The sequence below is a fragment of the Candida theae genome (genome assembly GCF_024610275.1).
Source record: "Candida theae strain CBS 12239 chromosome Unknown scaffold26, whole genome shotgun sequence".
NCBI lineage: Eukaryota > Fungi > Ascomycota > Pichiomycetes > Serinales > Debaryomycetaceae > Lodderomyces > Lodderomyces theae.
Window position 1 is genome coordinate 124,431 of NW_026261319.1, and position 25,594 is coordinate 150,024.

At 40.3% G+C, this 25,594-nt stretch overlaps 12 protein-coding genes across 12 annotated transcripts; 8 read left to right on the plus strand and 4 right to left on the minus strand. All coding sequences in view use genetic code 12, as the record gives it.

Annotated features, from left to right (window-relative positions):
• Positions 1-34: 34 nt before the first annotated feature.
• Positions 35-1,324, plus strand: KGF57_000056 (uncharacterized protein; the record flags this gene model as incomplete). The annotated part of the gene is made up of 1 exon (XM_051755040.1): positions 35-1,324. One exon carries the CDS (start codon positions 35-37, stop codon positions 1,322-1,324), a length of 1,290 nt encoding a protein of 429 aa, XP_051611475.1.
• Positions 1,325-1,653: 329 nt separating this feature from the next.
• On the plus strand, positions 1,654-2,676 carry KGF57_000057 (acid phosphatase; the record flags this gene model as incomplete). The annotated part of the gene is made up of 2 exons (XM_051755051.1): positions 1,654-1,668; positions 1,756-2,676. 2 exons carry the CDS (start codon positions 1,654-1,656, stop codon positions 2,674-2,676), a joined length of 936 nt encoding a protein of 311 aa, XP_051611476.1.
• Positions 2,677-3,017: 341 nt separating this feature from the next.
• On the plus strand, positions 3,018-3,764 carry TPI1 (triose-phosphate isomerase; the record flags this gene model as incomplete). Its single annotated transcript, XM_051755062.1, has 1 exon — positions 3,018-3,764. One exon carries the CDS (start codon positions 3,018-3,020, stop codon positions 3,762-3,764), a length of 747 nt encoding a protein of 248 aa, XP_051611477.1.
• A 153-nt stretch (positions 3,765-3,917) lies between these two features.
• Positions 3,918-4,746, minus strand: KGF57_000059 (putative endodeoxyribonuclease; the record flags this gene model as incomplete). The annotated part of the gene is made up of 2 exons (XM_051755073.1): positions 3,918-3,924; positions 4,112-4,746. The coding sequence occupies 2 exons, from the start codon at positions 4,744-4,746 to the stop codon at positions 3,918-3,920; spliced, it is 642 nt and encodes a 213-aa protein (XP_051611478.1).
• A 247-nt stretch (positions 4,747-4,993) lies between these two features.
• On the plus strand, positions 4,994-7,372 carry KGF57_000060 (protein serine/threonine phosphatase; the record flags this gene model as incomplete). The annotated part of the gene is made up of 1 exon (XM_051755085.1): positions 4,994-7,372. One exon carries the CDS (start codon positions 4,994-4,996, stop codon positions 7,370-7,372), a length of 2,379 nt encoding a protein of 792 aa, XP_051611479.1.
• Positions 7,373-8,519: 1,147 nt separating this feature from the next.
• KGF57_000061 (uncharacterized protein) lies at positions 8,520-9,758 on the plus strand (the record flags this gene model as incomplete). Its single annotated transcript, XM_051755096.1, has 1 exon — positions 8,520-9,758. One exon carries the CDS (start codon positions 8,520-8,522, stop codon positions 9,756-9,758), a length of 1,239 nt encoding a protein of 412 aa, XP_051611480.1.
• A 401-nt stretch (positions 9,759-10,159) lies between these two features.
• On the plus strand, positions 10,160-11,644 carry KGF57_000062 (E3 ubiquitin-protein ligase; the record flags this gene model as incomplete). Its single annotated transcript, XM_051755107.1, has 1 exon — positions 10,160-11,644. One exon carries the CDS (start codon positions 10,160-10,162, stop codon positions 11,642-11,644), a length of 1,485 nt encoding a protein of 494 aa, XP_051611481.1.
• Positions 11,645-11,800: 156 nt separating this feature from the next.
• Positions 11,801-13,681, plus strand: KGF57_000063 (phosphoribomutase; the record flags this gene model as incomplete). Its single annotated transcript, XM_051755118.1, has 1 exon — positions 11,801-13,681. The coding sequence occupies one exon, from the start codon at positions 11,801-11,803 to the stop codon at positions 13,679-13,681; it is 1,881 nt and encodes a 626-aa protein (XP_051611482.1).
• A 363-nt stretch (positions 13,682-14,044) lies between these two features.
• Positions 14,045-15,592, plus strand: VAN1 (Van1p; the record flags this gene model as incomplete). Its single annotated transcript, XM_051755129.1, has 2 exons — positions 14,045-14,057; positions 14,250-15,592. The coding sequence occupies 2 exons, from the start codon at positions 14,045-14,047 to the stop codon at positions 15,590-15,592; spliced, it is 1,356 nt and encodes a 451-aa protein (XP_051611483.1).
• A 685-nt stretch (positions 15,593-16,277) lies between these two features.
• KGF57_000065 (uncharacterized protein) lies at positions 16,278-19,103 on the minus strand (the record flags this gene model as incomplete). Its single annotated transcript, XM_051755140.1, has 1 exon — positions 16,278-19,103. One exon carries the CDS (start codon positions 19,101-19,103, stop codon positions 16,278-16,280), a length of 2,826 nt encoding a protein of 941 aa, XP_051611484.1.
• A 1,606-nt stretch (positions 19,104-20,709) lies between these two features.
• On the minus strand, positions 20,710-23,553 carry KGF57_000066 (uncharacterized protein; the record flags this gene model as incomplete). Its single annotated transcript, XM_051755151.1, has 1 exon — positions 20,710-23,553. One exon carries the CDS (start codon positions 23,551-23,553, stop codon positions 20,710-20,712), a length of 2,844 nt encoding a protein of 947 aa, XP_051611485.1.
• A 1,379-nt stretch (positions 23,554-24,932) lies between these two features.
• Positions 24,933-25,594, minus strand: KGF57_000067 (uncharacterized protein; the record flags this gene model as incomplete). The annotated part of the gene is made up of 1 exon (XM_051755162.1): positions 24,933-25,594. A coding segment is annotated over one exon (662 nt), but the record flags the coding sequence as incomplete, so codon positions are not given.

Sequence of the window (25,594 nt, forward strand, 5' to 3'; positions counted from 1 at the left end):
CGTACCAGATTAACACTCAAGTTTCCACCAAACAATGTCTGACCTCATTGGGTTGCGAGTCTCGGTCCCAAATGCAAGCGGACATGGCTACATAAGGTATATCGGACCCATACGAAACAAATCTGGGTTATTTGCTGGACTTGAACTTCAAGGTCCATTGGCGACATCAAGAGGTAAGAATTCAGGGTCTGTTGAAGGAGTCCAATATTTTACAGTCAGCATCCCCAAGAGCGGTCTCTTTTTACCATATGAACGATTGAGGAGCAGTAATCCTCAACTCCCTGATGTGGCGCTGGTTGAAAATGGGCGCAAATGTCAAGAAGAAACCGTGGAGTTGACAACACCACTCCGACCAACACCTGTATCACGCTTCAGTCCCATGTCGAAACCCCCGTATCACTCGGTGCAGAGAAGCAGCGCCAAAGTATACCGCCAGCTGAATGGTGACGTCACGTCATCAACGCAACAGGGGTACCATTCTGACCACCATCGTCGCGAATCAAGTTGGAGCATTGACCAGCATCGAAGTGAAATGTCAACTACCCCATTACGATCGCCACTCACCCCATCAAACACGTACCACGATGCAAAGTTGGATCTACTAGATGACCAATTGTACAAATCAGAGAATAACGTCCATAATTACGAAGAGCAAATTGAAGAGTTGAAGAAGTTGATCAGGGATAAAGATCGTAGGTTGGAAAATTTCAATAAACAGAGAGAAGAGTGGCATAGTGCTATGGACAACTTACTTGCGGTACAACAAGATGGAATGACGGTGTTTGAAGAGAGGTTGCAAGAGTTGGAGAGTGTTAATAAAGACCAAGCTGTTGAAATAAGTACCTTGACTGAAAAGTTGAAGATATCGAATGAAAGAGTTGAAGAATTGGAGAAAGAATGTTCTGAATTGAGAGCTCATACCTCAGCAGCTGAATCATTTGAGGAATCTAGTGTGAAGATTCGCTCGTTGGAAGAAACTTGTAAAGATTACTCGGACAAGGTTGAACAACTACAGAATGAATTGGAAACAGTGAACAAGGAAATCGCAGCTTTGAAAAACCTTAGTGATGGTGCAGTAAATCATGCTACGGAGGGGAAAAGTCGTGATGCATTAGCAACACTGGATCGATTGATCTCATTATCAACTGTGGCGTCGGACTTTGGCGCTGCAAGGGCGACACAATCAGACGAAATACAGGACTTGCCAATATATAAGCCATCCACTGCGACTGACCCTAGTGCAGGAAGATCCGGTTGGTGTGGGTTATGTGAAAGAGATGGGCACAGCTCAATCAACTGTCCTTTCGAGAATGAAATTTTTTAAAGGAATGTTAATAGAGAATATAGTTGCCAGTCTAATCAAGTAGAGGTGTCCCCCTCTTTCGAGTAAGGAGATCGCTTTGAAAGCATAGCGGTTGAGGTACTTTCTCCCCACCACGAAAACTGCCGCTAGTTATTTATTTCGTCTCTTTTTTTTTTTTATAAATTGTTCAGCAGACTATACTCTGGCTGCATTTGGGTAGAAATCGCGATCGAGAAAAACAACAATCTCTGAGAAATCCAACCCCATATGAGGAGAAAAAAAAAAAAAAAAAAAAAATATGCCAAACTTGATAAGAAGAGGTTGTGATTCAAGCAAGCTAAGAAGCGAATATGGGCAAGCCAACAGTATGTGGCACCGCACTATCTTATAATCAACATAGTACTAACTTCTCGCTGCAGTATATCCTCATCATACGACATGGGGAGTCTGAGAGCAATTGCGATAAATCCGTCAACTCAAACACTCCGAATCATCTTGTCCCCTTGACAACCAAGGGCCACCACCAGTCCCTTGAAGCTGGTAAAGCTTTGGCCAAGTTTGTTCACCATCAAGCCGTGCAGGATTCAAGCAACAGGCGTAGTCGAAAAACAATTATGTTTTACACATCACCATATCGACGTACAAGAGAAACATGTCAAAACATCATAGAAGGTATCAAGGATGAACCAGGAATAGAGTATAGAGTACAAGAGGAAACGAGAATGCGTGAACAGGATTTTGGCAACTTTCAAAAATCAAAAGAGGAGATGGAAAAGATTTGGGAAGAAAGAGCACATTATGGCCACTTCTTTTATCGAATACCACATGGGGAAAGTGCTGCTGACGTGTACGACAGGGTCGCTACCTTTAATGAAACACTTTACCGCCAGTTCAAATCAGACGACTTTCCCAACATCTTGGTATTGGTCAGTCATGGTATCTGGTCAAGAGTGTTTCTCATGAAGTGGTTCAAGTGGACCTATGAAGAGTTTGAGTCGTTGAAAAACATTCCTCATTGCCAATACATCATCATGAAGAAGAATCCAAATACCCAGAAATATCACTTAAAGACAAAACTTCGCACGTGGGAGGACACGGATGACTCGTGGATGGAGCATGAAGTCGTCAAGGAGTTTGGAGATGAGCTTGAGTGTAAAAATGTGGGTAAAGAGTTGGATGATGCTGAAGTTGATGCTCTTGTGCAGGCTCAAAGAGAAGCCATCAATTCTACCAGACCGAAAGACACGAAGATTGAGGAGACGTATAAAAGTGTGCGGGCAAGAGGGCTAATTCGAAACCAAGGCACTAAATTTGATATTGGGAATCAGAGTGTTGCAAACAGTGTGGAAAGTTTGATACAATCGCCTAAATAGAATAATGCAAAAGTAGGCTCAATTATTCTACTGGTGTTTCTTTGGCTCTGTCTGTTTCGCAACTGTCACAAAATCATAAAGTTCCCGTGGTGCGAATTCGTCCGTAATCACATTCTCTCTCGCATTGCTCTCACCCTTTTCTCTTTTTCTTTCTCCCCCGGAAAAGTACGTTGCGAAGTAGTTGTATTTGGTAACGACACTACCCCTCTCTCTATTGCGTCCAATTTCCCGAGGTACATTTATATATAACTATAGGGTGTAATTTTTTTTTCAACAATTTAGCTCTTACTTCTTCTTCTTCTTCTTCTTCTTCTTCAATTTCCCAATCTCAGACTTACGCAATGGCTCGTCAATTCTTTGTTGGAGGTAACTTCAAAGCTAACGGAACCAAATCATCCGTCACATCAATCATTGATAACTTGAACAAGCAAGATTTGCCAAAAGATGTCCAAGTTGTCATTGCCCCACCATCGTTGTACCTTGGGTTAGCAATTGCTGAAAACAAGCAACCAACAGTTGAAGTTGGTGCTCAAAACGTTTTCAACAAGGGTACTGGTGCATTCACTGGTGAAATTTGTGCTGAACAAGTTGTTGATGTTGGTGCCAAATGGACGTTAACTGGTCACTCTGAAAGAAGAACCATTCTTAAAGAGAGCGACGATTTCGTTGCTGAAAAGACTAAATACGCTTTGGACAATGGTTTGAGTGTTATCTTATGTATTGGTGAAACTTTGGATGAAAGGAAAGGAGGCATCACTTTGGATGTCTGTGCTAGACAATTGGATGCTGTTTCCAAGATCATCAAGGACTGGTCCAAGATTGTTGTTGCTTATGAACCTGTATGGGCTATTGGTACTGGTTTGGCTGCTACACCAGACGATGCTGAAGAGACCCACAAGGGTATCAGAGAACACTTGGCCAAGACCATTGGTCAAGATCAAGCTGAAAAAGTGCAAATCTTGTATGGTGGATCAGTCAATGGTAAGAATGCTCCTGAATTTAAAGACAAGGCCAACGTTGATGGATTCTTGGTTGGTGGTGCTTCATTGAAACCAGAATTTGTTGACATTATCAAGTCTAGATTGTAGATGTATTTAGCGAATCTAGCATATTTGATTTTATCTGAGAGGAATCTACATGTTTGTAATTGTTTATCTTTTCAAATATACCGGTAAGGTGTTGAAAGTATTCGGCTGATCTGTTTTGTAGGAAATAGTTGTCGATCCCCACATCGCTTTCGGTCAAGATCTCAGATCCATCAAAGTGATCAACCAATACTTTCAACAACTCATCTTTTTCCCCATTTATCCAGTTGGAAAGTGAGAAATAGAGCTTAACTGGAGAGGTCTTTAGCCACCTTTTCGCTTGGTCGGTTGAGCCAGTGTATGAGTGTAACACGACAACAATATTTTTGTACTTTGTAACCTCATCATACAACACACCGTGCGCTTTGACACAGTGCACTGATACCTGTTTCCCCAATGACTCTGCTAGCCGCAATTGGTATCTAAAGATATCCATTTGGTGTTCGATTCTCACACGTGATCTCGTGAGTTTATCCTGTTCCGCTGTGACATGATCTGGATTGCCAAGCCATCCCAGCTTCGGGACACGAAACAACTTGTCTAAACCGATTTCACCTATTCCATAAACTTTGACATCATGCTTTTTGATCATCTCCCTCATCCTATCGGTATGTTTATCCATGCTCATTGGCTCAGGCAACATCTCAATCAACTCGTCCAGAGGCTCTGGTTTGAGAACTCGGCGATAATGATCCTGCTTATTCGGTTTGGAACCTGTGTAGAAAATATGGCTAAACCATGGGTGCACTCCAAAATACGGTACAATTATGTCTGGCTTTTGCAATTGAGATAGTAGTATATCAATACATTCTATGTCAATGTGTTGCGTAGTCATCAAATGGAAAAACTTTATAGGAAACTCCACATCAAGTTCATTCAAGGACTCTGCTAGTTTATATGCATCTTCGCGGGTTGCATCAGGACTGAAGTGGCAATGGTTGTCGGACAAGTTATCCAAAGGTTCCTGCAACTGTTTCTTGGTCATCTCCATGCCCCAGAGTAAAAGTGAAGCGAAACGCAATGCAAAAAGCAAAAAGCAAAAAGCAAAAAGCAAAAAGTAAAAGCAAAACAGAGACAAAAAAATAAAAGCATCAACTACGTAGACTATAAAAAGACACCCACCCGTACAGTAAGAAGCTACCCGCCCATCCCTCCGTTAACACATTACAGTCCATATAGCATATCATTCTTGCCCACCACACACCGAACTTGAGTCAGTCCCACACGCGAAAATGTCGGATTCGACACCAATTAAACTACCTTCATCAGCTCCATTTCCCGTGATTATCTCATCAATACAATGCAAAAAGGGCGACACAATATCAAAACACGAGACTATTTTCAAATACAAGTACTGGGTATACCAAGATGATCCCAATTCCAAAGAAGATCCACCAACAAAGATGCGTGCAGAATGTATTGGTACTTTTGAAAGTCCCATTGAAGGCACGGTTGAATCGGTAGATATACATCCACAAGACGAAGTGACGCATAGCGAAGTTGAGATATTGCACGTGAAGGAAGCATGTGCTCATACTGTGCAGTATGGTGGATTATGTGCGTTATGTGGCAAGTCACTCGAAGAGGAGCGTGATTATTCAGGATATGATTATGAAGATCGAGCAACGATAGCGATGTCGCACGACAACTCAGGACTAAAGATAAGTTTCGACGAGGCGGCAAAGATCGAACATAGCACCACAGACCGTTTAAATGAGGAGAAGAAGTTGATTTTAGTTGTTGATTTAGACCAGACTGTGATTCACGCAACTGTTGATCCAACGGTGGGCGAATGGCAGCTGGATCCTTCAAATCCAAATTACCCTGCGGTGAAAGATGTGAAAACTTTCTGTCTTGAAGAGGATCCAATTGTGCCTCCAGGATGGACAGGTCCGAAATTGGCCCCGACCAAATGTTGGTATTATGTCAAGGTGCGGCCAGGCTTATCCGAATTTTTACAAGATATGGACACAAAATATGAGATGCACATATATACAATGGCAACTCGGAATTATGCTTTAGCTATTGCCAAGATCATTGACCCTGAGGGAAAGTACTTTGGAGATCGAATCTTGAGTCGTGATGAAAGTGGTTCACTCACACATAAGAATTTAAAAAGATTATTCCCCGTTGATCAATCAATGGTTGTGATTATTGATGATAGGGGAGATGTATGGCAATGGGAAAAAAATTTAATCAAAGTGGTACCATATGATTTCTTTGTTGGTATTGGTGATATCAATTCGAGTTTTTTGCCGAAGAAGAATGGGCAGTTGACGGGACCGATCAAAAAGAGAAAATCTGTGGCGAAATTAGAGGCAGCAGCTGAGTTGAGCAAAGAAGAGGAGGACGAAAAGAAGGAGAAGGCAAAGCTACGAGAAGGTGAAACTAATGGTGCGCAAGAGCAGGGTCAGGATAATGGACCTAATACAGTGGATAGAATCATTGAATTGGGTGGTGGTGAAGGAAACACAAACTTGCTATTGGAACAATCAATAACGCGGAATCAGTCCATTGAGCAACAGCAACATGACCGGCCATTGGCTAAACTACAACATGATTTGGAGCAGTTGCAGGAAAAGTCAGATGGCGAAAAATCGTCGCATTCTGAGGATGGAGAGGATGAAGACGAGGAGGAGAATTTGTTATATGATGATGATAATGAGTTGTCGTCGTTGTTGAAGGTGCTAGATAATGTTCATACAGAGTATTACAACTTGTATGATGACACAAAGGCCAAATTGTATAGCATCAAGCCTGATTTGACCAAAATAATACCGCGGATGAAGAGTCAATGTTTGCAAGGGGTAACAATACTATTTTCGGGAATCATACCGTTAGGTGTTAGTATAGATTCAGCTGACATTGTCATTTGGTGCAAACAGTTTGGAGTCAAAGTTGTAAATGAGGTACTACCTGAAGTGACTCATGTTGTATGTCGTGATGTTTCACCAGAATCCGGTCCTACTTTCAAAGCTAGAGTCGCCAATAAGTTGTACCCTGACTCGATCAAGATTGTAAATCCAGATTGGTTATTTTCATGTTTGAGTACTTGGACGAAAGTTGATGAGAAAGATTATTTGATCTCCACTTCTGATCCCAAGTTGTGGTTTGTCAAACCTGGTGAAGTAGAGAAGTATAAGAAGAGATTAGAAGAAGCTAAACGGAGGTCTGATTTGGCTGTGGATCCGTTGAGCAGTAATGGCGATGGATGGAACCCCGGTCGATTGAATTCAATTGAAGATTTTGGCTTGGATGAGGCAGACCAAGAGGTGGAAGAGTTCTTGGCGGGGCTTAGCGATGATGATGATGATGATGATGACGATAACGACGACGACGACGACGACGAGGAAGAAGAAGAAGACGAAATGAAGGCTACATCTGATGGCCAAGATTCGTTTATCCGTGACATGTATAAGAAAAAGAGAACAACTACAGAAGTGGAAAAGGAGGAAGATGAGGAAGATGAAAACAACGACCTGCTGATGGATGTTGATGAAAACAAGAAGCGAAAAATTCATTCAAGTGGTGATGGTGAAGAAGATATCGAGAATGAGATTGATGACTTGGAGCAAGCATTATTAGATGGTTTTGACGATTTGGAAGAATAGAGGAAGGAAGGATGCACCATCAAAGTGAAGCCCACTTACCACGGCTGTGGTCTCAACAATTAATCATGCAAGTAGTATATATCCCTGTAACAGTATAAAAAAAGATTTCCTTCGGTAGGGCAATTTAAAAAAACGCCATGACTATTCCGATGTTATGACGTCGGAGGTAAAAAAAAGTCTTGCACAAAATCAAGTTTGTTTATATGCAGGCCTCTCAACCAGCCACGCCTCCTTTTTCTTGTGCTTAACAAGACCGATCTTATTCTACATGATCAAGGAATAGAGAGGGGGGGGAAGCAACATCTTGGTTGATGACCACTACTTGTTAGAGATGATCTTAGGGAGTGGTTTGTTAACAAGTGTCTTTCTCTATGAACATTGTGGAATTGGTTTGTATTTGCAGTTGAGGCGGAGCGGAGTTTACTCAGATGTCCCCCTTATTGTTTTTTTTTTCTTTCTCAAAATACGGATATACGATAGTAGAACAAGGGGACCAGCGATTTGGGCCGAATTGCGCACACTGCCCCATACAACGACGTTAGATGGCATATCACGACTATCTAAGCCCATTTGAATGGTCAAACTAGGGTGGCTGAAGGTGTCATTGCTTTCTAAGGCTTAGAGTGAAAACTTTAAAAATCTGCAAAGCTTAAACTGTGTGGGGCAGTAACAAGAAAAAAAAATTTTATGAGCGTGTTCTAATTTTAGAAATAACATCATCACTACTAACTGCAAATGTGAACCAATTTTTTGATTGCTGAAGGGTGTGCAAGAATCATTGGCCTAGCCTCTTATACTTGAGAGAGGTACTCTGTTGTAATCTTGAATAATTAAGGGTTCACAATCTAGTCTTGCTTCTAAAGATAGAACGTAAGTACGTGGGTATGTGTATGTTGTCGGTGTAAGCGCGCTCACGTTAAGAAATTAGTCTTTATTTTGATTTTGTGTTAATGCAGGTAGACTTTTTATTTTTGGTCATTGACGGTATAAATATCACCAATATTCACTTCACAAAACATTGAAGCCATCTCACCAGTTACTGAGGTCTGGAGCCTACTTACTTATTTACTTACTAACTCGCTGCAACTATCTTTTCACACGCCAACACAATCACCTGTTTCATATAAACCAAAGTAATTTTCTGAAGATGGCCAGCATTTGCTATAGATTTATTCTTGTCTTCTTTTCCACCGCATGTTTAGTTCTCACTGCTTTTGCAATAACAGGATCTTACGAAAACAAATCGTACTTGACTCCAACCTACCTTATAAATTTCCATCTAAACAAGTTAGATTTACGACAAATCATCGACACAAACATTGGCCAAAATGGCAACAGCAACAACAATAAGCTTAAAAAGAGAGCTGATGAAACATCAGCTACTCCAACTGCAACAACTTCCGGTTCGCTTCCTTCTAACGCTCAGGGATGGATTAATATAGCAAGCAGTGTCGTGGGAAACTTGCCATCGGATGTGGCTAGCGCTGCTTCCGCTTTGGGCACCAACTTGCCATCATCAGTACCTAGCGATTTAATCCCCTCTAGCATTCCTTCCGGCGACGTTGACCAAACCATTTCTGCGGCAATTGCTGATTTGTTGAGTAATGTATCGCCCCAAGATTTAGGTATTGCGGATGTGTATTCCGTAAGTTATTGGGGATACTGTCGTGGAGAATTGAAAAATAATGGATCATCAGTGTTTGATGGTGATTTGGGGAGGTTTGTTAATGAAAATTTCGACAATTCAGATGTCGAATATACTTGGTGCTCACCTCCAAAAGCAGGTTATTTTTTTAACCCTACAACCGTTATTAGAGAAGAATTGAATAGAACCATTGAAGGAGAACAAATTGACTCACAATCACTGTTGATTAACCAATTGTCTTCTCAATATGTCAATGATTTGAAAGTTTTGGTCAATAATATAGCGGATGAGTATTTGAACTTGCCTGGTAATTTGCAAAATGATTTGACCATGTTGAACAATATAACAAAGGCATCTTTTGCCATGATGATCATTGCTGCTGCATTATCATTTCTTTGCATTGTGTTTCAGATCTTGGCCATGTGTATTTCTCCAAATAACTGTTGTTTATCTTTCCTTGACTTTGCACTACAAGTTGTTACTTTCCTTGCTTCCATATTAGCAGCTGGTCTTGCCACTGGTGCTTATATGTTTGTCAGAAGAAAAGTCAATGACGAAATGGACCAATATGGTATCAAGTCATTTTTGTCAATAAATTTTTACGCTTTTGCTTGGTCAGCAACTGTGGCTTCGTTATTGGTTGTTATTTTCAGTGCCGTTGGCCATTGTTGTGGTTGTTTTAGTGGAGAAAGAAGAAGGTATAGACAAGTTGCTGCTTATGAACATAAGCCAGAATATTGAGAAAGATGATAAAGATGGGGCAAGGCTACCATCCGGGTATAGTTTATATGTACGGATCATTCGTTTACGTTCTTTTATTTAATGAGAAATTTTTAGGGGTTTTTTTTGAAAATCCCTTAAGGGAAGTGTCATGAGTTGTAGCTCCGATCGTGGCTTCGATAATGCACAGAAGCGTCTTGCAAAGGAGAGAGAGAAAAAAAGGCAAAAAAAAAACAAAAAAAAAAAAAAAAAAAAAAGTGTAGGCGAAAGAGAAAGAATCTCGAGGATTGCANAAAAAAAAAAAAAAAAAAAAAAAGAAAAAAAAAAAAAAAAAAAAAAAAAAAAAAATAAAGTGTAGGCGACAGAGAAAGCATCTCGAGGATTGCAACACAACTAGAGCAAGTTGTATCATTTACTGTGACATGATTTGTGCAATCTCAGGTGAAGAAATTACTGATCCCATTGTATCACCAAAAAGTGGTGCCGTATTCGAAAGGAGGTACATTGAAAACTACATTAACACAAATGGCACCGACCCCATCAACAATGAACCTTTGAAGATTGACGAACTTATACCGTTGAAATTGGAAACCAACACCACATCCAATGGTGATATTTCTCCCGCAATATCAGTACCCAGTATGTTGTCCAGAATACAAACCGAGTACGAGGCGCTGCTTGCTGAAATCTCCCAACTTCGAAAAAACGTCGAGTCATTGAAAGAAGAATTGAGCACAAGCTTGTACCGACAAGATGCGGCGATCAATATTGCGACAAAAGCCATAAAGGAAAGAGATGAAGCTAAAGAGGCATTGGAGAAATTTTCTGTCTCAGGAAAGAGAAAGGCTGAAGCTGATGAGAATGGAGTTGATGTGGAACAAAAGAAGCAGAGAAAAGACAGTGGACACGACAGTATTAACGACGTACATGCTGCAAGAGACGAATTATTCAAATTGCACAAGGCTTTAAAAGTCAAGCTGCCGTACCAGCTGGATAAACTCACCATCGTGGATGAGAATTTAAAAGACGACGTGTTTGGCTCACATGTGGACCGAGTTCAATTTCATCCCTCAACAAAGGTGCTCATTGGTACTCACAAGAATGAAGTTTTGCAATATGACGTAAAGAGTGAGAAAGTGAATGTATGGAAATCGGGCTTGAAAACAGTTGGTCATGTTGTGTACAATAATAATGGTATTGTCGCTGCGGTAATAGGCACAAAAGTGTCCTTCTCAAATGGTGATTCTTTGACGACGAAAAGGAAAATATTGTCAATCACTGGTCATCCCTCTTTGAATCTATTTGTTATAACGACAGCAGGCAATTGGCTCATGACAAACACAAAGGAGATTCTAGCGACGCATCCAACCGACTCCGACTTCACGAAAGGCGAAATTCACGGGGACGGAGAGATTTTTGCCGCTTACGATGGGGATGAGGTCAAATTAATGAGTATTGTATCTGGAGAAGAACTCGCTTCGTACAAAGTCGAAAACAAGCACGTGCAGAAGATTTCATTCGCTGCTAATGGATACTGGCTTCTAGTACTGTCTACGTCAGATTCAAAAAACTCAATCCAGGTGTTTGACTTGAGAAAGAATGTTGAAGTCAACAAGTTGGAACTTCCAAGCCAGGCACACGTAGACAAGTTTATCATTGATCCTTCATCGAGCTTGATTGTGGTGGAAGCCGATTCGGGGTACTCGACTTATTCGTATTTGAAAAAATCACGAAGCTGGAATGAAATTGAGTCGCCATTTCAAAGTGGTAATAGGTTGAAGGGAGAGTTGTTTCTTTTTTCAAGTGGTGAAGATGTCGTTAATGAAGGAAACGTGAAGTTCATAAGCTACAACAGCGAAAATGGTAGCTGTACTATAACGAAGTTGACTGAAGAGAAAGCGAAATAGACTCCAACGTATATATATATATATATATATGTATGAATATATCTGTAAGTGCAAGTGCTGTAGTGGTGGTTGATGTCGCTGGCACGTTTTGTCGCGACGCAAAAATATGCTGGAAAAATTCCGCAATTCAAACTACTTGAACTCCTGGTGTACTTAATGGCAACCATATCGCAGGAGAAACTAGAGCAACTTGCTAAGCTGTGGGTGTCAATTGACCCAAATGAGGAGACCAGAGCAGAGATTTCGAACCTTCTCAAAGACAATCAATATGACAAGCTACAACGCAAATTGTACCCTCGTATAGCATTTGGAACCGCTGGATTGAGATCATCAATGGAGTCTGGGTTCGCCCATATGAATGATGTGACTGTTTTACAAGCATCCCAGGGTCTTGTGGAGTACCTTCTGACCAAATTTCCCAATCCTTCGATCGTTGTCGGATACGATCATCGATTTCACTCACAAAGATTTGCTGAGATTTTGGCTAGTGTTGCTTTACTTAAAGGCTTCACCGTGTATTACCTTGGATCGGTTGACAATTTTTCATCCGAATCCTTGAAATTCTACAATGGGGTGTTTAAAAATAATCATCATTCTTGCAGAGAGTACGTTCATACGCCATTGGTTCCATTTGCAATTGATCACTTGCATGCATCTGGTGGTGTCATGATTACTGCGTCACATAATCCAGCCAATGATAATGGCTACAAAGTATACTACGCCAATGGATGTCAAATAATCCCCCCGCAAGATGCAGATATTGCAGAATCGATAGAGAACAACTTGCGGCCATGCGGTGATGATGTTTGGCACATTATTGAGAACTTTGAGGACGGGTTGAAAAGAGACAAGTTGAAATTGGTCAAGCCCGAGATTGTTGAAGCATACGTCGCTTCTGTTAAAGACAAGCTAGTCAAGGAGGCTCGTCTTGATTTTGACTTTGTATACACTCCAATGCACGGTGTAGGATTGGAAATCTTTGAAAAATGCATTAGGTTATTCAATACGAAAAACTATTCAGTTGTTGAAGAGCAAAGCAAACCTGATCCTTCTTTTCGAACGGTGAAGTTTCCTAATCCAGAAGAGAAAGGTGCACTTGATCTAGCTATCGCCCAGGCTCAACTGACGGGCTCCAAGTTAGTCATTGCCAGCGATCCTGATGCCGATCGTTTCAGTGTGGCTATTGTTGATAAGCAAGGGAAATTCAAACAATTGACAGGTAATGAAATTGGGTTTTTGTTTGCCATGTACGTGATTGAAAACTTGGACAGGGCAAAGATATCCAATACATACTTGTTAAACTCGACTGTTTCATCGCAAGTTTTGAAATCCATGGCTGAAATAGATGGATTCAACTTTATTGATACGTTGACTGGGTTCAAGTGGATTGGGAATAAGGCCATTGACTTGGAAAATGAAGGTCACTATGTTCCATTCGGATACGAAGAAGCAATAGGGTTTATGTTTAACTTGGTGCACGATAAAGACGGGATTTCTGCCGCTGTTGTATTTTTGCAATTATATCAACAATGGTTTAGCAAAGGCGACGTGAGTGTCGTTGATAAACTTGAACAAGGATATAAAAAGTACGGCTGGTATAAGGATTTGAATGGATATTACCGATTGAGCGATGTCAGCCTCACACCTAAGATTTTCGAATCTGTCAGAAACTCGTACTCCAGTCACGACTACCCACAGACTATTGGCAACTTCAAAGTTACCTATTGGCGCGATTTAACCGTTGGTTTTGACTCATCTACGCCCGATGATCATAAGCCCATCTTACCGGTTGACCCTCACTCACAGATGATCACAGCAGTTCTTGCACCATTTGAGAAACCTCGAAATGACCAAGACCTTTCAGTGAGATTCACCTGTCGTGGATCAGGCACAGAGCCAAAATTGAAAGTTTACATTGAAGGTAAGTCTAGCGTATCTGAAACTGATGCGATCAAGATAGCTGATGATTGTTGGGAGACACTCAAAAACGAATGGTTTAAGCCTAAGGAAAATGGATTGGATGAAGTAAAACCATAATCGAAATAGGGCTAGGCTTTTGTTAGGCCTTTGGATACATATCGTTGGATATGGCGTACATAGGCTCAATAGACAATAGAGTTTATGTATGTAAGCCATTAACTTACAGACACTAACACGTGTAGCCCCTGCTACCTGTGGCTCTTGCATTGGTAGCAGTTCTCTCATAGGCAAAAAAAAAAAACCAAAAATGAACGTGAACCAACAATCAGTTGTCAAGTTTTACGAAAAAAACAAAAAAAAAAATAAAAAAACATAGGGATTAACCGGTAAGACAACTTGTGTTCAAAATTTCGTTGACGTTGCTCCATTAGCGCCTGTGGTAGCCATACTATAGCAACACCCCCAAGTTATCTGCTCGAGATGTCTTTGCGAAGTATGACGCCTGATCTATACGGCACCAAAAAGAATAATACCGATTTACCAATGTATGTTAATTCCTTTATATCTTCAGTTGATACGACTCTTGATACTAACCTCAGCCATAGATTCAACAAATTCACACCAAAAAAGCACTCGAATCGGATATTACTTAGGAGAATATTTTATTCGCTTGTGGTAATACTAGTCACATATACGATCTATGCAAAAGTGATTGTTGGTGGCAGCAGTCAGATACTCCCATCACTTGCCAAATCGGAAATAGAGAACAATCTAGAGCATGAGTTAGAACTTCAGCGACAACAACAAGAGGAGGATCTACTCAATAATGACCACCAGACATTCAAAGTGACAAAAGATGGGGTACAAGAAGTTACGGACCCAATGGAAATCACAACTGATGATTTGAAAAAGAGTAATGTGGAGTACTTTGATTTGAATGATTATCAGGGTTCATCTAGTGGTAATAGCAAAGGTGATGTTGTGCTATTTCTCATGCCTTTAAGAAACGCAGAACATGTGTTGCCCATGGCCTTTTACAATTTGATGAATTTAACCTATGACCACCTGTTGATAGATATTGCATTTTTGGTGTCTGATTGCTCACCAGATGACACCACGTTGGAGACCGTTTTCAGATACTCGATGGCATTGCAGAATGGTACATTAGTCGATTTGCTAAAACAAGAAGAGCAAAAGCAGAGGGGGGCACAAGTGAAAGGATCCAACGACTTGTACCAGTCTTACATGGAGCCCACATATATGGAAAATGTAAAGAAGGCTTATAGCAATCCTGAAACTCATCACAAAAATTACAGGACTCCATTCAGATCTGTCACTATATTCAAGAAAGATTTCGGACAAGTCATTGGACAAGGGTTCAGTGACCGTCATGCAGTCAAAGTTCAAGGTATACGAAGAAAACTAATGGGTAGAGCTAGAAACTGGTTAACATCTAGTGCATTGCGGGCAGATCACTCTTGGGTTTACTGGAGGGATGTGGATATAGAAACGTGTCCGGGAAATGTTATTGAAGAGCTTATGCTGCACGACTATGATGTCATGGTTCCAAACGTGTGGCGCCCCTTGCCCACGTTTTTGGGAAATGAGCAGCCGTATGATTTGAACTCGTGGATTGAGTCCGATGCCGCATTGGAACTTGCTAAAACTTTGGCCGAAGATGACGTTATTGTGGAAGGGTATGCTGAATACCCCACCTGGCGAGCCCATTTGGCCTACATTCGGGATCCGAATGGAAATCCACGTGAAGTGGTTGATTTGGACGGTGTTGGTGGAGTTTCCATTTTGGCCAGGGCCAAAATCTTTCGACAAGGGGTTCACTTTCCTGCATTCACCTTTTTGAATCATGCTGAGACTGAGGCGTTTGGAAAAATGGCCAAGAAAATGGGGTTCCGTGTTGGTGGATTACCTCATTACACCATATGGCATATATATGAACCAAGCGAGGATGATTTGCAGAAGATATCGAAATTGGAGAGAAGCAGGAGGAGGAAATCTAAACAGGGTTAATGTAGATTTTTGTACAATAAAAGAAAAGAATAAAAATCAGAAACATGGTTACCCCGTAGAAGTAACTCCAATCTTCTCCACTCCATCTTGCCCTTTCAAAAAATTGACACAATTTATACATCAGTAGGAAGGCAGGATTTTTTAATCCACGTAATTATACCGTTTGGTACAAATTACATTCAGAGATTGTTCACTCATCCATTTTAGTTCATCATAATATAAATTTTTTCTATGCGAAAATTGACCTCGCGTAGCGAATCGAACCCAACAATTTTGCAAGAGCTCTAGCATTCTTGAAACTGTTGTTGCAATGAAAGTCCAATACGCCATCGACGTCCAAAATTTTCAAATTGGATTATATAGGGAAGGGATTCTGATTTTTTATGCACGTGAAATTTGCTACGTCGCATCCATTTTTGCAACCACTTGAGCGCTTTCAGGAATGAGTGCATGTTCTAAAGCATTGAGATGTATGGCATACTTTATATTGTACTCTCTATTGTAGACAAAGCAACTCCCAGATAAGTAAGTCAATTGAGAAAAATTATTCAAAGTTTGGTATTAAAGTACGCCAAAATTTCCATACAACAACAGTAAAATTAAAATTCGAAAGTCAACTACTAAAACTAAAACAAACTCGATTTATAAAATTCAACATACTAATCTTGTGCATAACCTAATCACTTTAAGGGAAATGACCCTTTCTTGGTCCAAAATAGCCATCAGGAGCATCTATAGTAGCATTTAATCTTGATCCAGATACTCTCATTTGGAAGTCCCAACCTTCAAAACCAATATTGTTACCCCACCAATTAAGATCAATCTCATGGTACTCAACCGCAAAGTAGATGATGATTGAGGAGAAAGCAATACCAGCTTCAATACCAGTACCAAAAAGATAACTGTACTTCTGCCACCAAGCTTCGTACTTTCTTTTAACATAGTGCATCATTGCGTAACCCAAATACAAGCCACCAGTGCTGTACGACAAGTTTCCAGGAGCCCAAACAAGGAACCCACCCAAAAACACTGTTGGCTCAAAATACTTGGTATACCTTCTAGGAGCTAATCTCTTTATCACCACACAAACTAAACCAGCAAGGAACCCAATAAGGAAACAATATTTCAACACTGGATACAAACCGCCAAAGACTCTTTTTGGACCAATGACACCCCACAAAATTGATGCGTTGTAGAATGTGTTTGTGCCGTAACAGAAGAACTTTTGCTTGTTTTCTGGATCACAATAGTCTTTGATACCAGTGATTTGGTAATTCAAAATACCTAATTGAATAAAAGCGGTCACCAACACCGACAATAACTGAGTTCTGAACATTGCACGAGGTGGAACTTTTGCATAGTGTCCCATCTTCAAGTCATTCACGAAATTGTTTGCTTGTCCGTCAATATTATATCCCAAGGCTTTTATGAAGGACAACGCGAGACCATTACCTGGAATTGCATACCCGACAATCAACTCAACCAACACATTCAATCCAAAACTGAAGCCGGTTCTCGAAGCAACTGTGGTTAATGGAATCAAAAACAAGAAATTGATACCCAACGCAAAAAAGATACCCCAAACTGGAGTTTCGGCAGGATACAACTTCACACACAAAATGGCCAATACCAACGAAATCACCAAAATGATAGTATAAGCCCACTCAGGAACCTCTGGATAAGCTTTCATCATCACTGAGTGCGGGTCGGTCAAACCTTCGTAAACAGATCTTTTAAAGTTTCTGAAGCCTTTCAAAACTGAGACTGTAGCTTCATACATTGGCCTCCATTGGGTTCCAAGTTCATAGACAAAGTGAAATGGGTACAATGCAAAAAATGCGCCATATACCACCAAATTACCAGCAGAATAGAATGGTGGACCAATCTCTTGATACTTTTTGTCATCAAACAAACTTTTTTCATTAACTAAAGATTTCACATCGTACAACTCACCCGTATTGGAATATAAATATTGGGAGTTGATAGGCAAATAGCTGGTCCAAGAGGTGTTACTGTAATAAACACCAATCACCGCAAACATCGAGACAACCAAACCAGCATATCCAATGACAGTAGAATAAAATGGATAGTAAAAACCATCTGTGCCAATAACGTTAAAGTCCAAGGAGGGGATTGGGTTGACACCAAGTCCACCATAGGAACCAGTAGCAAGAGCGAGATTAAAGTTGTCCGGTTTGATCCATGTCATCCAATTGAATTGTGAGATTGATGTGAACAAGTAATCAGGAACCCAGAAGTAGATGAATGACACAGCAGCAACAATAAAGAACAAATTGTAACCCGATATTGTCCAGCCGTTGATGTTTGTCTTTTTCTCTGGAGACGTCAAAATCTTATTCAATCTCAATGTTGGCAAAAACGTTGGCCACACTGCCTTAACCGGATAGACAGCAAATGATCTAAGCAACCCACACAACGAGAATCCCATATATTGGGTGGACAACGTGAGCAAGATCTGGTAGCCAAAATCAACCCAATTGTTGCCGTAAAATATATCAGATTTCTGCATCAAGATATTTGTTGAGACGTAGGATGTACCAGAGGATACACCACAAGTAATGGTTGCCAACATTTGCTCTTTGTACGTGTACGGACCTGGGTTCAAGTCAATCTCCAAACCCAAAACTTTAAACTTCCACTTTGGCAAAATCCATTCCAAAATTTTTCCACTTGGATACAAAAACACTTGTACAACTGGCATACCAAGATCAATACCAGGAGTTCTTTCAACAAAGAATTGGTTGACAACAGCACCTAACCCGACCCAGATCAAAGAAATCAAATATACTCTGAAAGTTTCCACAGGGATGGTTGGATCGTCAAAGGGATCAGTAATAGTTCTAACTTGTGGGTATGGGGACCAATATGCAATAATCACAGCTTCCAATCTCACTTGTAAATCCCAATCTACGACATGATGTTCGTCTTTAATCTCTTCATCTTCGTCATTCAATGATGAGTTAGTGTGAGATGGAGTGGCTTTTTCGTCGGAACTACCAATGTTTTTCACTGGTTGAACAATCGATCCGAATTTCTCAGCAAAGCTACCACTCTTGGCAACAGTTTCAGTCTCTTCACGATTAATGTTGTGGTGAAAGACTTGGCCCAACTTGTTTCTTACCCCATCAGCAGGCTCATGATAGTAGATCAATTGCTTCCAAAATTCCAAATCTGACTCAAGGATGTTCACATCGTCATCATGTTCCTTGACTGCTTTCTTTAATATCTCAACTGCCTCCTCTATTGGCATTTGTTCAATCTTTTCGAATATGAAACTGGCTTGTGGAGGCAAGTCATCAAAAGATTCCAAAGCATCAAAGTGCAACCTACGTAAAACAAAGTCCTTCTGAGCATTTGTCAAAGTTGTCCCAACTTCACCTATTGATAATGGGTGAGATGCAATTGCTTGTAAATCAACCTCGTGGTCCTCCAATTGCGTGTGACTTGTTACACTAGTAACTTGGATCTGCCCTAAATTTTTCTCACTCATTACTGATTGCTTAAGTGTGTTGATTGCTAGTGGGTGCCTCCATTTTTAAGGTTTCATATGAGCTCTATTTATACTTAGGAAGATCAATGATTTATGATTTCATTTGCAGCCATTAACCATAGAATTTTTCACGGCCCACAATTAACGCACCAAAGTAGCCACAATTTTATCCAATTACGATTTTCGGGTTTCAAATTATGTGAATAAGCCAAACTAACACATTTTGTTACCAAAAACTCAGAAAAAAAACAGTCATAAAGCCTTCGTAGCTAAGTTCGTTTGTAACTTGTTGTCAGTTTACAATCTTCTTCTTGCAAGATTGGTCTACCCTTAGACAGCCCAGTTGTAGTCATGATGCCCAAGTGCTCATGATGACACCCAAGAGCCCGAATAGCTGAACAGCATGGTAGACTGGCTCTTCGCATTGAGCTATTCTCCTACTTGGCATTTTGGTTCCTGTGCGGCACCAAATAAATGTGATACTTTTGAACTGTGGATGTCTGAAGTTATTGCAAAAACTTTTGGTGCCACTCGAGCATTTGCCTCAAAAACTACACAAAGCGCAATATCGATCAATATCGAATGTCAATTAACCTGAAATTCGGTTGGATAATCCACAATTCAGTTTTGCATCTGGAAAAGATATCAAGGAGCAAAAAAGTCAAACCACGCCAAATAATCAAAGGCACTAATTGACAACAGCAAGTAACTTCGTAATTTTATTATGAGAGAATGGCAAACACGTGGGTGTTCACTATTTGATACGTACTGAGCGCCAAGCGTGGAAATAAGCTTTTATACAGGCCCGAGGGGCCATTGTAGTATAACATTTTGGTACTTGTCTTCTTCTGCTCCATTCTGCTCCATACTGCATCAAACTCGCGAGAGCCCTTCGCAGCCCAACAAAGTTTGTCGAAAAACTCTCAAGTTGATATTGTATCATTTATCCGACAAAAGCAGAACTGGCGAAACGAAGTCAAATTCAAAATCGTGAATTTTGTGAAGTCGTAATTTTGACACTTTGAATTGCACGGCACCAAAATTTAAATTTCAAAATGGGTGAACTAAAAATAGATCTGCGCAATACTTTGAAGATTTTGTGTCAACTTTGCTACAGTTGTGTTGCGTTTTTTATGATATGTTGCAGTTAAAGCCACACTTAGGAGTCCACACATATTTGATTGATTGAGTGCCGCATGCTAATGTACTTTGATTCTGCTTCAAAGAAAAAAGGTGACAGACAGAATTCAGAAGCTTAGTCCGCGGAAAGACAAAAAGCCAGGATCTTTGTTATGCAATCGATTATTATTATTGAAAGAGAAATTCAGTTATGAAGTGCATGACAAGCATCTACTAGCAATTACACTATCTAATTGTGGCATTTATTAAGTACAAGCTGAGTAGGTATGACGGGTGGTTTCTGCCAGGGGCACTCTCCTTCAAACTATTGGTCACTCAGCGCTCAATTCAGTCTCTAAGTTTAACAAAATCTCAATTCGAAAAATGTTCACATTCAATTCATGCTATATATATACAAGGTTGCAAAAAAAGGTACCTCTGTAGACACTACACATCTGTTTCAACTCGTATCCAGTACAAAAAGGTATCATGGAAAATGACCCTTTCTTGGTCCAAAATACCCATCAGGAGCATCTGTAGTAGCATTTAATCTTGATCCGTATTGCCTCATTTGGTAGTCTAATCCACTGTAAGATACGCTATTACCCCACCAATTAATGTCCACCTCGTGGTATTGAACAGCAAAATAGATGATGATTGAAGAGAAGGCGATACCAGCTTCAATACCAGTACCAAAAAGATAACAGTATTTCTGCCACCAAGCTTCGTACTTTCTTTTAACATAGTGCATCATTGCATAACCCAAATACAAGCCACCAGTGCTGTACGACAAGTTGGAAGGGGCCCATCCAATAAATCCTCCCAAGAAAATAGCAGGTTCGAAGTACTTGGTATACTTTCTAGGAGCTAATCTCTTTATCACCACACAAACTAAACCAGCGAGGAACCCAATAAGGAAACAATATTTCAACACTGGATACAAACCGCCAAAGACTCTTTTTGGACCAATGACACCCCACAAAATTGATGCGTTGTAGAATGTGTTTGTGCCGTAACAGAAGAACTTTTGCTTGTTTTCTGGATCACAATAGTCTTTGATACCAGTGATTTGGTAATTCAAAATACCTAATTGAATAAAAGCGGTCACCAACACCGACAATAACTGAGTTCTGAACATTGCACGAGGTGGAACTTTTGCATAGTGTCCCATCTTCAAGTCATTCACGAAATTGTTTGCTTGTCCGTCAATATTATATCCCAAGGCTTTTATGAAGGACAACGCGAGACCATTACCTGGAATTGCATACCCGACAATCAACTCAACCAACACATTCAATCCAAAACTGAAGCCGGTTCTCGAAGCAACTGTGGTTAATGGAATCAAAAACAAGAAATTGATACCCAACGCAAAAAAGATACCCCAAACTGGAGTTTCGGCAGGATACAACTTCACACACAAAATGGCCAATACCAACGAAATCACCAAAATGATAGTATAAGCCCACTCAGGAACCTCTGGATAAGCTTTCATCATCACTGAGTGCGGGTCGGTCAAACCTTCGTAAACAGATCTTTTAAAGTTTCTGAAGCCTTTCAAAACTGAGACTGTAGCTTCATACATTGGCCTCCATTGGGTTCCAAGTTCATAGACAAAGTGAAATGGGTACAATGCAAAAAATGCGCCATATACCACCAAATTACCAGCAGAATAGAATGGTGGACCAATCTCTTGATACTTTTTGTCATCAAACAAACTTTTTTCATTAACTAAAGATTTCACATCGTACAACTCACCCGTATTGGAATATAAATATTGGGAGTTGATAGGCAAATAGCTGGTCCAAGAGGTGTTACTGTAATAAACACCAATCACCGCAAACATCGAGACAACCAAACCAGCATATCCAATGACAGTAGAATAAAATGGATAGTAAAAACCATCTGTGCCAATAACGTTAAAGTCCAAGGAGGGGATTGGGTTGACACCAAGTCCACCATAGGAACCAGTAGCAAGAGCGAGATTAAAGTTGTCCGGTTTGATCCATGTCATCCAATTGAATTGTGAGATTGATGTGAACAAGTAATCAGGAACCCAGAAGTAGATGAATGACACAGCAGCAACAATAAAGAACAAATTGTAACCCGATATTGTCCAGCCGTTGATGTTTGTCTTTTTCTCTGGAGACGTCAAAATCTTATTCAATCTCAATGTTGGCAAAAACGTTGGCCACACTGCCTTAACCGGATAGACAGCAAATGATCTAAGCAACCCACACAACGAGAATCCCATATATTGGGTGGACAACGTGAGCAAGATCTGGTAGCCAAAATCAACCCAATTGTTGCCGTAAAATATATCAGATTTCTGCATCAAGATATTTGTTGAGACGTAGGATGTACCAGAGGATACACCACAAGTAATGGTTGCCAACATTTGCTCTTTGTACGTGTACGGACCTGGGTTCAAGTCAATCTCCAAACCCAAAACTTTAAACTTCCACTTTGGCAAAATCCATTCCAAAATTTTTCCACTTGGATACAAAAACACTTGCACAACAGACAGACTAAGACTGATTGCTGGATATCTTTCAACAAAAAATTGGTTGATTACAGCACCCAACCCGACCCAGATCAAAGAAATTATGTAGACTCTCAAAGTTTCCACAGGGATGGTTGGATCGTCAAAGGGGTCGGTGATGGCTCTAACTTGTGGGTATGGGGACCAATATGCAACAATAACAGCTTCCAATCTCAATTGTAAATCCCTGTCCACCATTTTGTAATAGTCCACCTTATGTTCATCAGCATCACTTAAGGAAGATGAGCCTTGTTTCTCAGATGTAAATGAGCTTTTATCCTCTAGATCTGAGACTCTCTTAATCGAGTGAATGATGGATCCCATCTTGCTTGCAAACCCGTGCGACTTTTCAGTTTCTCTATCACCAAAAGATTCAGTCATTTGAGATTTGTGTTCAAAGACCTTTCCCAACTTATCCTTTACTTCGCTCTTGGGTTCATAATAATTGACCAACTCCTTCCACAACTTAATGTCTGGCTCCATGATGTTCACATCGTTTTCATGTTCCTTGATAGCTTCTTTCAATATCTCAACTGCCTCCTCTGTTGGCATTTCCTCAATTTTCTCAAAGATAAATGTTGCCTGTGGGGGCAAGTCATCAAAAGATTCCAAAGCATCGAAATGCAACCTGTGCAAAACAAAGTCCTTCTGAGCATTTGTCAATGATGTTCCAACTTCTCCAAGTGACATTGGATGAGAAGTCAAAGCCTGAAGGTTTACCTCGTGACTTTCCAAATTTGTGTGACTCAACACACTGGTGACTTGAATATTATCTTGATTATTCAGAGTCATGCTTGGTGGGGGATGTTGCTGTTGCTTGAATGAAGTTGGTTTCACTTTTCATGTCAATTTGACTCCCATTTATACAACGGAACTGAAATTAAATTCACATCCACATGAGGGGGGTGGAATATTTCGCAACCAAAATTTGGGAAGAATTATCGTGCCGTAGGGATTTTCAAGTCATTTCACAAATCTGTTATCTTTTATCAGTTTTAGTTAACTTATTGTCCTGTAATGGGGTTACAAGGTTAGGAATGTTTTTCAAAAAAACAACCCCTATTGTTTGACAGTCCTTCCACTAAATCAAAATTTCAAGTGAGGACTTGCTGATACCATACGCGGTACAATTATCGTGCAGAATTTTCCATAAGTGACCATTAATTAAGTCTCAATGCATATACCCAAAGTTTTATATAGTAAGAGGCAACCCACTGGCGCTGAAGTCTCCTAGCCATTGATCCCCACTGATATCAGTCTCAAATAAAATTGCTTCCAAGAAACAGCAACCCATCAAAAAGTACGAGCTCCCATTACGTTTGAGGGTCATAGAAAATACAGATTACTCCAAAGCCGACCCTATTGAACTTGTCATCAAATGAGTCAAAAACGTGGCTTTCGTTCAAAGTTGAAGAATCTTCGTAAAATTGGGTCACAAGTAAATTTATTTTGCGTCGTCAACCCTTCTTCGGCAAGAAACCCAAATTGGCAAATCTTGGCGAGCTAATTGGTTGTCATATTCAACATCAGTTTTAATTTCAATGTAGGTCGGATATTTAAATGAGACAAGAAAAAAAAAAAAAAATAGCTCGCCGTATTACGTAAGATGTGTCACAACTTTAAGGCGTTGAAATGAAAGAGCCTTAAGTTCCAGCGTCGTGCGTACTTGAAGGTTTATATAATGAAGATATAATTTTAGAAGGTTTATCTTTCGAAGCGATCAAAGTCAAGAGGCCACTCCAGCTATCAACACAATCTTTTCATTACAGTTGAGATAGAGAAAAGGCTCTTGAGGGGCATATGTCAGTAATTAGTCTAAAGCTAAATAATTTTGTCTTTGTGAATTGACGCAACGTGTGATAGGAATCACAAAAATTGCCGGCGCTTATCAAAGAAACGTCAACTACAAAATGGTGCCGTACACCGACATGGTGGAATTTCCTTTGAACGAAATCCAATGACACAATACGCCTCCCACCCCCACCGGCATTTAATTACTTTGAGGTGATGATATCATCTATCCCCCGTTAACTTTTTATACAATCCCATCTCCCCTCCAGGGTATCCCTTGGTCAAATTTGACTCCGGTAGAGTAGACACGTAATCCATTTCTAGATTGCAAATTATTAACCGAAAAGAATAACATTTTAATTACATACACACTATCTCCCTCAAGGAAAGTGGCCTATTCTTGGACCTATGTAACCATCAGGGGCATTAGAGATGTCCAATCTTGATGCTGAATCTTGCAAGGCAGAGTCCAAACCATTATACTGCACACTATTTCCCCACCAATTTAGATCCTTTTCATGATATTGCACTGCAAAGTAAATAATGATCGAGGAGAATGCAATACCAGCGTCAATTCCTGAACCAAGCAAGTAATTGTATTTTTGCCACCAAGCTTCATACTTTTTTCTAACATAGTGCATCAGCGCATACCCAAGATAAAGTCCACCTGTAAGATATGACAAGTTTGTCGGTGCCCAGTTCTGAAATGCTCCCAAAAAAATGGCTGGCTCAAAGTACACAGTGTACTTTCTTGGCGCGAGTTTCTTGTAAGCCACACACAATAATCCAAAAATAAGACCAATCAAGAAACAGTAGGGTAAAGCTGGATATAAACCTCCAAAGACACGTTTGGGTCCAATGACACCCCATAAGATAGATGAATTGTAGAAATCTCTGCTACCGTAGCAATAGAATTTCTGCTTATTGTCCAAGTCACAGTAGTCCTTTATGCCAGTAATTTGATAATTTATAATGCCCAACTGAATAAACAATGTAATCAATACGGACAACAACTGACTTCTAAACATGGCACGAGGTGGTA